This window comes from Sinohyriopsis cumingii, chromosome 9 (genome assembly GCF_028554795.1).
Source record: "Sinohyriopsis cumingii isolate HCF-2022 chromosome 9, ASM2855479v2, whole genome shotgun sequence".
Classification (NCBI taxonomy): domain Eukaryota; kingdom Metazoa; phylum Mollusca; class Bivalvia; order Unionida; family Unionidae; genus Sinohyriopsis; species Sinohyriopsis cumingii.
This window is the reverse complement of record NC_142969.1, coordinates 48,574,285-48,586,664: the sequence shown is the minus strand read 5'-3', so window position 1 is coordinate 48,586,664 and position 12,380 is coordinate 48,574,285. Positions and strand designations below refer to the sequence as shown.

The window sequence follows — 12,380 nt, the reverse complement described above, 5'->3', positions numbered from 1 at the left end:
CCTGTTAACTGTTAAACAGTGTAGTGTATATTATGTTTAACAGCAATTTTAACCATTTTACATTTTTGGTACACATCTATTATGTATGGAAAAATTTAAGAGTAATGTCCGATTGTTATAGCTGTATAATTATTTTTCACAGAAGATGTTTTTAAATGTGCTTTAAAATCTTGTGAGAATTTGTTCACCGTCAAGTCAGTGAAGCTGTGTGACCAACCGTAGCTGCTATTTCTCATACTCAAAATTTACAAGTTCTTTGTCTGCGTCTACATCACTAAGTCATCTGAATTTGATAATTTATAAAAAAAGAACTAATTGCTGCCTACATCAATATCAGAGCCTTTACCTAAGTTATTGAAGCATTCATAGTTGTGATTCTAATCGTGAAAACCTGAGTAAGTATTGAACGAAATCCGCGACCTCCATTTTTGAGAGTGGAAAATACGACCCAGTTACTTTAAATAGCAGATTTCTACCAGAGCATAAACAGTGACAACGTGATCTTACGTAATGGTCATTCACAGCAATGAATGTAGTATCTAATAGGGGATTTCCCCCCAAAGGTGGCACTACGAAAATCCTGCTCAAAATGGCTGATGTTTACAGCAAGCGTCAAAAGGCACTTCCATGAGAATGGTGTAGAGGCATTAAAAAGTGCTTGTATGCGAATGGAGTAGAGATGTCCAAAGGTGCTTGCATGAGAAAACAAATTTTTAACATTTTTGGGAGGAGGATATACCGAAAACACATAATCCGAACACAGATACGCATAAGGCATAATTTAATGTAAAAAAGCATAATGATTATACCAAAAGCGTAATGGTTGGCATGTATGTATATTATGGGCAAACTGGGCTACAAACTCTACAGCTGATCTAAACTAAGGGCAAACTGGGCTGCAACCTCTTAGCTGATCTAAACTAAGGGAAAAATAGATTACAACTCTACAGGTGATTTATACTAGGGGCAAACTGGGCTACAAACTCCATAGCTGATCAATACTAGGAGCAAACTGGGCTACAAACTGATCTATACTAAGGGAAAAATAGATTACAACTCTACAGCTGATCTATACTAGGGGCAAACTGGGCTACAAACTCTACAGGTGATCTATATTATGGGTAAACTGGGCTACAAACTCTACAGGTGATATATACTAAGGGCAAACTGGGCTACAAACTCCATAGCTGATCAATTCTAGGAGCAAACTGGGCTACAAACTGATCTATACTAATGGAAAAATAGATTAGAACTCTACAGCTGATCTATACTAGGGGCAAACTGGGCTACAGACTCTACAGCTGATCTATATTAAGGGCAAACTGGGCTACAAACTCTACAGCTGATCTATATTAAGGGCAAACTGGGCTACAAACTCTATAGCTGATTTATATTAAGGGCAAACTGGGCTACAAAATATACACCTGATCTATATTAAAGGCAAACTGGGCTACAAACTCTATAGCTGATCAATACTAGGAGCAAACTGGGCCACAAACTGATCTATACTAAGGGAAAAATAGATTACAACTCTACAGCTGATCTATTATACTAGGGGCAAACTGGGCTACAAACTCTACAGCTGATCTTTATTAAGGGCAAATTTAGCTACAAACTCTACAGGTGATCTATACTAAGGGCAAACTGGGCTACAAACTCTATAGTTGATCTATATTAAGGGCAAACTGGGCTACAAACTCTACAGCTGATCTATACTAAGGGCAAAGTGGGCTACAAAATCTACACCTGATCTATACTAGGGGCAAATTGGGCTATAAACTATATAGCTGATCTTATCCAAAGGAATCCTGGGCTCAGTATAATTTAGTTTTCATTCATAATCATACACAAATATTTCAACAATGTTGAAAATTAAAAGATGTTGCACATTTGGAGTTGACAGTGGAAATTAATATATAACACACACACATACATATAGCAGATTCCACCATCACAGACTCATCACATGGCTATGTCAGTGAAAAAAAAGAAAAAGCACCAAAAAGGTTTAAGTTGTGCACCATCAGTTCGGTTAAGTGAGGTACGACAGATAAGGACTGATCGACAGAGCTAATTATCCTCAATCATCTCAAAAATATGACCCAGAGTAAAGAGAGATGGAATTTTTTAGATATATGATTTGGAATAAGGTCACAAAATGTTTACTATAATAATATTTTTAAAATTAGAGTGGGAAACATTAAAGCATAGCAGTACTGGTGATACCTATCATGATTATGATGCAAAATGACCATGTGGGGAACACTGGTATTTTGGATGACACCATTTTCAAATTACTTAAAATTTTATAAATCAGCATCATTAATTAAAAAAATGAGCATTTTTATTTTGATATACATCCTTCAAATGTAGTTAACAGGTTAATAAATTTGCATTAACACAAAAATGGGCAATTTTTGAGGTATATAAATTTCATATTTAATTTAAATTTAATAAATACAACATATCTGAAAAACTCAATACAATCTATCTGCAAATTAATAACTTTGAAAAGCGAGACTTTGTAGGACTAAAAGACATCTGTTGATAGTCTATAAGAAAAATATTTATGACAGATCATGGGACTTCAAGGGGTGTGCACCCCATGCACTATGATGTGTTCTTGGTCTCGCCACCTACAGGGGCAACAACCCCTGCAGTTGTCAATAAAGGAATCCATTTCTGAACTGGAATCGATGGCAAATCTTTGTACACACTAATCATTTGGCAGAATAAACTTATTCTAATTATGGATATGATCTCATATAGTGGCCATTATATTGCAAAATACTAAATTTTAAGGTATGTGCAACTTGCTTCTGAAATCAAATATGGTTTATGATAAAATTAGAGAAATGCAAATATTAGCTTGTCTTTTACATGCTATAGTACTTGTTATCATATGGTCTGGATTTTTTTGTTCTTATAACTAAGATTTAAAATTCCGTGGCTCAAAGATAAATATAAGAAATGTATGTTAATGCCAAAACAAAAAAAAAAAAATGAGAAAGAAGGAGCAAACAAAATTAATCATCTAAAGTTAAACTTCAAATTATTGCTTTTTTCTATACCTGCTTATTGTGCCAACCATGTAGGAAAACGCCACAGTCTGGAAAAGAGAGAAAATTAAAATTTAAAAATGTCGAAAATTTTATCTTTTATTCAACTAATAATCCACTATATTCAAATACAAAAACAGAAGGAAAGCACACATGTATACATGTAATAACGTACATGTAGAATGGCATCCTCTTCAATGAGAATCAGTCCAAGCCCTTAATATTATAGCAAAATATCAAAGAATTTTAATCATGACAACAATTGCAAAAATCTTGTTATGCCTCAGTTTTGTCTACGTTGGGGACATACAGTGTTGCCCATGACTGTTCATCGTATTCCATCACATCCATCACAAATCTGTTTATGAGTTTAAACCAAATTTGGCTTGAGGCTTAAGATCAGAAAAATCTACTAGGTCAAGTTTAATTTACATACTTAATTTAAGCTTATAGCCAAGTCTGGCTTAGAACCATGGACTATAATTGCATCATATTGGCAGGGGCATCCATGCTTTATGGGCACATTTCTATTCTGAATTTAGTATTAAGGTGGCACTCTACAGTTTCGTATTTTGCATAGGGTTAGGATTTTAAAGAAAAAGAATTTCCCCGGCTTTCGTCACTTGTTATACTGGCTATTTAAAAAAGACCTTGTATATCTTAGGTATAATTCAAAGAACCTTTAATTCCCTTTATTTTGGTGTATGACTGATGGGTGTACTATGGGTTATAGAGTATACAGCTTGGCCTTACTTCAAATGTGCACCTTTCAAAAAAGTGCTAGCTCTACTTGGTCATTTTCACTTCCTGAACTTCAGAGGTAAATTGTATAAAAAAGAGCCGATAACTTTTTTACATTTTATATATTTGGTAATTCATTCATTGCACTTTCAGAAGCTGGTATTGTCTAGTCTGGCAAAATTCATTTTCCCTATTTTAATAGCTGCTATGTATAGTGTACTTTAGACTAATTCAGGCTGATTTTTAACACAAGGGAGCAGTCATTTTAGTTAGCAGTGTGCCTAAATCATGTAAAATTTCCAAAAGTACAATATCCAAAAGAAATATCATCCACATTACATTAATGTAGCATAGAGGTATGCCAACATTCTCTCCACTGTGCATGTTTTAAATGCGAACTACTTCACCTTACATACGTCACTCTCTCAAAAGTACATATTATCTGGTGAGCGCCCCCTAAGTAAAACCATTTAGACCTGAAGAATCCTACTTCTGTTAAGAGAGCTGATAATTAGCTTTAATTTGGAAGGCATAAAAACTGTATGAAATAGAAATGTGAGTGGAGGAGAATAATGTGAGTGGAGAATAATGCGAGTGGAGAATAATGTGAGTGGAGAATAATGCGAGTGGAGAATAATGTGAGTGGAGAATAATGCGAGTGGAGAATAATGTGAGTGGAGAATAAAGTGAGTGGAGAATAATGTGAGTGGAGGATAATGTGAGTGGAGAATAATGTGAGTGGAGGATAATGTGAGTGGAGGATAATGTGAGTGGAGAATAATGTGAGTGGAGAATAATGCGAGTGGAGAATAAAGCTGCCCATGCCAATAATTTAAGATGCACAGGACACTTAAACAAATGATAACAAGAAACTTACAAATATTCCAAGAGCGATGAAATTGCCTGGTGTCTTCCTCCTACAATACAAAAATATCTGTCGTATTACCATTAAATGCCAACTATTTGTAAATTTTTGCCTAACATATAAATGTGAATTAAACCATTAGTACTGCTGCATCTGGTTTAATTATGCATGAACCTAAAATGGTAAAGTATGAATAGCTTCCATCTCAGCTTAGCTTTTCTGTTACAAGTGAAAGACTGTTTTCACATTACTTTCTGAAGCATTTTCACAATGACGTACTTCCCTTTTTTAAAACCAATCTTACAACATATCTACACATCATGAAATTGATAACATCTCATTTACATCATCTGGCCTAGATCTGATTAAATTGAAATTAATGTCTGCCTGCCTTCCAATCAACAACACAATGGTAGTACATAGGGACAGCAAACGTCTGCCTGCCTTCCAATCAACAACACAATGGTAGTACATAGGGACAGCAAATGTTTGCCTGCCTTCCAATCAACAACACAATGGTAGTACATAGGGACAGCAAATGTTTGCCTGCCTTCCAATCAACAACACAATGGTAGTACATAGGGACAGCAAATGTTTGCCTGCCTTCCAATCAACAACACAATGGTAGTACATAGGGAAGCAAATGTTTGCCTGCCTTCCAATCAACAACACAATGGTAGTACACTGGGGCAGCAAATGTTTGCCTGCCTTCCAATCAACAACACAATGCCAGTACATAAGGACAGCAAATGTTTGCCTGCCTTCCAATCAACAACAAAATGGCAGTACATAGGGACAGCCAGAAACAGATCTTAAAGTTTCAAAAGCTAGTGCCCAGTCCCTTGCAAGGAAGGCATTTCTCCATATGTTAAGTTGATTTTTAGGATATGCTATTAACTTCACAAATCAAGTTCATTTTCATTAGAGTACTTACAAAGCAATTTACCAATGATGTGAAGACTTACAAAGCAATTTAACATGATTTAATGATTTACAAAGCAATTTAACATGATTTGATGATTTACAAGGCAATGTAACATCATTAGAGGATTTACACAGCAATTTAACATAACTTTTGAGTAGAGGATTTATACTGCATTTTAACATGATTAGAGAATTTACATGATTACTTGTTACCAATTAACTTTATTGGCTTAAGTCTCAAAATGTGAATCTAACATATGCTTTACTAAGTGTAACCATATTGGGCAAGAAAATGCACCTCCAAAGTGAAGAGTTCCCAACACAGGTGAATGGAACCTAACCCATATGACAGCTATATCCTTTGTGATATCAATGACATGTACTTAATTACAGTAGAACCTGTCTTGAAATACCACCTCTTCTGCCAAACAATACTGGTCTCTCATAACAGGTAATAAGACTATATAATCAGTAAATCTGTGCATAAAGATCCTGTTCTCTCAAAACAGGTGGTCTCTCATAGCAGAGGTATCTCAAGACAGGTTTTACTGTATTATTATGAGCTCCAACCTCACCAGATTTATCCATATTCTGTCAACACAGTGTATTATAAGCAATAATGTATCTCTAGAAAATATAGATCTGAAAATCAAGCAATGCTTGAAATCTATCATATTTACCTGTTTAAAATACACATGCACATAAAATTGATGTTTGCTTGAATTGGAAGTAGAATGAACAATGCAGCCTCTGACCTGCATGAAGATTATGCAACAGCAGATTTGGCTCTATGTTGCTTGCAGTTGGGTGTGGTTTACATGGATAATTACAGTATCTCTAAATGATGTTAGGCCAAGAATGTATTCCTACCATATCAAGCAAGTTATATCACCTGACTCAAAACAAGACACAAATGCAGTTTTATATTACACACCCTTCTTTTACAATTTCAAAATATTTTTTTCATAAAAAGTGTGAATGGAATCTGAACCAAGAGGTGCAAGTGGGCCTCATATTGCTCACCTGGCTTGTATAACTTTACAGCTGACAAAATACATTAAACAGATTTACACAATACTGTACAAACAAAGCCAACATATCCTAATCTCCCAAACTTTATATCATGCTGCCTTTATCTATTTTACTATATCCTGATTATACTGGCTGCCATGTATAGCCTATCTTGTGCTGAAAAATGGTGTTAAACTGTATAACAACAACAACATTCCTTTTAAAGATACAAATATAAGTAATTTGCATAATCTCTTGCTCATAATCAAGCACGGTATCCATCACATAAAGCTTACTCACTACGATTTATAGAAATCTGATGAGAAATATAGTTTCTGGCTTTAACGAGGTAATAAACTCAGATGCAAGAACAACCTCATTAAATGCAGTCATATCTCACTTTTTACAAGACCAGTCTATAGCTATGATATTTTAAACACATTTATTAAGGGGAGCAAAATCTGATTGGAAAGCAGTCTAATTGCTCATCCAGTCAGATACAAGATTATGTGCTTAATAAGCATATATATAACTCACAATCAAACCTATCCCCCCACATCTTGATAACACATGACTAAATTTAACATGTTTGATCAAATCCTGATCAGAAATATAACTGCTAGTGTTGACAAGCTCACCCAATCAAATGCAAGATCACCTCATTAATATTCATGAATTTCACTGATAATCATTCTCAGCCAAAATTTTGAGGACACATTATGTGCTAACAGATCTGGGTCTGTGCCTACTTGCCAAGTTTGATAAAAGTCCCATAAAAAAATATTCACAAAAGTGGTAAAAAGCTGTGATCTTGGCTTTGAAAATAGGACCCCTATTGTTGCACGTTATATAACCTCTAATGGTGATGCATAGGTATACTCAATTTCATCGCTTAATCTCAAACAGTTCCACAGATATAAAGAGGAAAGGAAAGTAATTTCATTGCTTAATCTCAAACAGTTCTACTGATATAAAGTGGAAAGGAAAACATGATGGAAAACTAAAAATAATGAGATGTGACAGACATCATCCCTTAATCCCAAATAGCTGTTAAAGTTACTGAGTAGAAATGAAAGTGTAATGGACTGATGGACAGATGGATGTATGGAAACGAGTTGATGGACAGATGGATGTATGGAAACGAATTGATGGACAGATGGATGTATGGAAATGAGTTGATGGACAGATGGATGTATGGAAACGAGTTGATGGACAGATGGATGTATAGAAACTAGTTGATGGACAGATGGATGTATGGAAACGAGTTGATGGACAGATGGATGTATGGAAACAAATTGATGGACAAGTGGATGTATGGAAACTAGTTGATGGACAGATGGATGTATGGAAACAAGTATAATATGTGGCCAGCTTTTATGGAAAAGCAAGGGACATAACAACAAGGAATTTATGGAAGTTCTATTCCGTGTATCAAAGAATACTAACACATGGATACAGATGAAAACACCTAAATTGCTCCAGTCTGGATGTGTGATATGGAAATATGACTGAAAAGCTGTATGAAATGCCAGATCATCCACGTATGAATACATTGGTACCGTATAGACTTGCTTATAAGTCGAGTCTAACTGCAAGCTGCACAGACCCAGATCTGTTAGCACAAAATGTGTGAGCAGATCAAAATGCATAAAACAGGTTTAATTAGCTATAATCTGTTTATAAACACAAACATTTAGGGATGGTTTCAAGCAGTTGCTAAAAGAATATGTCTTCTACAGAAGGACCAGGTTTACATATTCCATAACCTGGGATCCGAAAAAGGAGGGCGGGCATAAGGTGAGGAGCTGAATGACTTTACTCATGGATAAACATCTATATTAGGTGTCTAAAAGATATAGGTTGTTTCCAGTAAAACATACCTGGAACCCAGGGATGGCACTTTTAATGTGGGGTACTCACCATAGATGCAATTTAGAATTTTCTTATCATCTGGGTAAGGACTTTGTGAAATCAAAGTACCCTGGCAAATTTTTTTTTTTTAACTGCTTTCCCTGGGTACCATGTATGTTTAAATGGAACAGACTTTAAGATATTAGGTTGAAGTGAACCTGACCGATTGCTTTTTATTGACTCGAATCCATTGAAAGAGATATCACACAACAATGTTCACTATCTCACTCTATCTCTATACTTACCTGACACTGGGTATGCAGATCAGAAGTATGTATGTAACAAAGAAAACTCCACTGAAAAAAAAACATTATTTGAATATATAATCATACATACTGATAAGTTGAGTCCATCTGAAAACAACATAGACCCTGAATGTGATCAAATGATGCATAATGCACCAGCTGACCAGGTTATTTGTTATAATATATTAATCCTGGCAAAGTGCCTTGAACCAGATCTGCCTGTGCAATATGCATCAGCTGATATGGGTCTCTGTATTTTGAGATTGGACTCTAATGATAAGCGAGTATATATTGTATGAAAGCAGCAATGCATGCTTCTCAGTTTAATTAAATAAATGATATACTGTCTATAAAGAATAAAAAATGTGATTTGATTTTCATGACTTTGTGACCAAGTCAAATAATGCACAAACTTTGCAAAAATAAAAAAAAATGTGATTATGGTCATTTATGAGTTGCCCAGATAAAATTACAAAATCATACACAATAATTTTCCAACAATTGGTGCTGTCATGTAAAAATATTTGGATAATTAATTTTGTCATGTAAAAAATATCTGGATAATTAATAGCCATATTTCATGATGTCATGTAAAAATATCTGGATAATTAATAGCCAAATTTCATGATGTCATGTAAAAATATCTGGATAATTAATAGCCATATTTCATGATGTCATGTAAAAATATCTGGATAATTAACAGCCAAATTTCATGACGTCATGTAAAAATATCTGGATAATAGCCAAATTTCAGATCATGTAAAAATATCTGGATAATTAATGGCCAAATTTCATGATGTCATGTAAAAATATTTGAATAAACAGCCATATTTCATGATGTCATGTAAAAATATCTGGACAATTAATAGCCATATTTCATGATGTCATGTAAAAATATCTGGATAATTAATAGTCAAATTTCGTGATGTCAAGTACAAATATCTGGATAATTGATAGCCATATTTCATGATGTCATGTACAAATATCTGGATAATTAATAGAAAAAATTTCATGATGTCATGTACAAATATCTGGATAATTAATAGTCAAATTTCATGATGTCATGTACAAAATATCTGGATAATTAATAGCCAAATTTCATGATGTCATGTAAAAATATCTGGATAATTAATAGTCAAATTTCGTGATGTCATGTACAAATATCTGGATAATTAATAGCCAAATTTCATGATGTCATGTAAAAATATCTGGATAATTAACAGCCAAAATTCATGATGTGATGTAAAAATATCTGGATAATTAATAGTCAAATTTCGTGATGTCATGTAAAAATATCTGGATAATTAATAGCCATATTTCGTGATGTCATGTAAAAATATTTGAATAAACAGCTATACTGATAGGCTTAACTTTCTAAGATGAACCCAGAAACAGTCATACTATTTCTAATTTGTTTCAACCTAGTATACAATTTTATGAAGGGAAATAACTGTGCATATCCACATCATTCATTTTAGGAATCATTTCCAATTTAAGCAACAGTTTTAAACTAGAGTAAATTCTATGGCTCACCATGGCAGATACCATCTATTACATATATGCCCCACCCCATGACCCATCTGTTACAGACAGTTTTTTTTACAGCTTGTAAGTCAACACTTTTTTAATTGGAAATCTGGGTTTCATCTTATACTCCAAATTGACTCATATATGGATTATGTCACTGACTCATATATGGATTATGTCATTGACTCATATATGGATTATGTCATTTAATGGATTATATCACTGAATGGATTATGTCACTAAATGAATTATGTCATTTAAATTATTGTACACATGTATGTACTTGAGCGATTACCAGTACAACCATTTCATTGATATAATTGATCCCACAAAAGGATGTGATCCTTATTAGCAACTAAAATGTTCCATCAATATTTATAAAATACTGAAGATTAAGCACATAACTAGCATATATTCACAATTAATGTCATATATTCATTAAAGAATCTCCATAACATAAGAGCTTGGCTACTTGTAGATAATCAACAATCCAATTTTAAAACTGCATTTCAGCATAAAGCAAAACATAATGTAAACACAATGCCCACATTCAATCTGAACAAGATTTTGCTATGGCATCTCTCTGATTATACCAGTAATTGATGGATTGATCTTTGGTTTATAACAACAATCTAAACCAGTTATCACAACTGTATAAACCTGGATATTGGCTTTGGGTACTGGTGATAGGCAATGCTGTACCCCTTTGTTTTTCAGCATTAGTCCATATCAATTATGGTACTGGTTTTGCAATCTATGTACTAAAAAACTGTTATGTTGTCTAAATTTGTTATAGCATTTAATAGATATATTAAAGAATTATAAAAATGTATTTTATTCATTCCTTTTATGCGAGTTTTCCATCTCTCTTGTTATTTTTTCTTTAGATCTCTCATCTCCCTATGGATACCATCATTTCTGTATTGGAAGCCTTGCTAATTTGATCATGTTCACTGAATCTTGACCTCAAACAGGTGTCAACTGGAATAACCTGCCCAAAGCTCTCGACATATTTAATTAGCATGTAAATAACACTGCACAGCCAGGTGGTTCTTGTGACAACGGATACCATAACTATTTCATCAGAGGTGTGAATTTGATAATGGAATATAGTAGTACCTTTGTAAACAAGGAGGACCACAAATGTCATTTAATTAAATAATACAGATTACAATCACTCCAAAAACCTCTCACTCTATCACTCTCCAAAACAAAACTGGACAAAAAGCATATTTTGGTTTGGTGATTTATAGCACAGCAACACAAGGTTATTTAGTGCCTAAGGACACACCACATAGCTGACCCAGGCTAGTGAGTTAAATAAAATTTAAGACAAAGCCAAGTGTTGCTGTGGCTTTTTCTTATACTTCACGCAGACTTATGAATGGAAGAAGGATGAAAAATTTACGAAATAAGAACATGCAAATTTACAAAATAAGCAAATTCAATTAATCTCCACATAGATTTATAGATGAATTTCCATCCACTGTTGTATAAGTAGATGTTGCAGGAAGATGTGGATGGATAGACAGAGGGGATCAAATTTAATGCTGAAAGCACAGGGATAATAACTTTATGAACATATGAATTATATTAAACTGCTGAAGATATTTACTTACTATGATACATAGTAGAACCAGGCACCTCCCTCCTTTGTTATCCAATGTTTGATTCTATTCCTGAAATTAAAATAGTCAGAACATGAAACTTAAAATAAGTGATCGATTAATTCCTTTCACTGATTCATGTTGAACAGCACATCAAAATATGCAAGGTTATATAATACCAGAGCAATTAGACTGAATTGCCTTGCCCCAGGAAACACACTGGCACGTGGCCTGTCCTAGTCTGGGCAAGGTACACACACCCAGATCCTTCTTTCTGGCAAAACGTTTGGCATGCTAAGAATGATTACTGGTTAAACATCTGAATTTTGTTTCTAGTTTCTAGTAGTATCTCAAGCACGATAACATCAAGAAAAAATGAATAGATTGCGGTGTACTATTTTAAAGCAGGATAACACCATGAAAAATGCATAGACTGCGGTGTACTATTTTAAAGCAGGATAACACCATGAAAAATGCATAGACTGCGGTG

The 12,380-nt window shown here is 34.1% G+C and overlaps 1 protein-coding gene across 2 annotated transcripts in view; it reads right to left on the bottom strand.

Annotated features, from left to right (window-relative positions):
• Positions 1–12,380, bottom strand: part of LOC149791768 (protein lifeguard 2-like) — an 85,568-nt gene that overhangs the window by 42,505 nt on the left and 30,683 nt on the right. For both annotated transcript variants that reach the window (XM_089970269.1, XM_089970270.1), the window contains exons 5-8: positions 11,903–11,962; positions 8,757–8,807; positions 4,678–4,717; positions 3,072–3,109 (exon numbers count right to left, since the gene is read on the bottom strand). In XM_089970269.1, the coding sequence (XP_089826395.1) occupies positions 3,072–3,109; positions 4,678–4,717; positions 8,757–8,807; positions 11,903–11,962 (189 nt within the window). The remainder of the gene's footprint in view (positions 1–3,071; positions 3,110–4,677; positions 4,718–8,756; positions 8,808–11,902; positions 11,963–12,380) is intronic.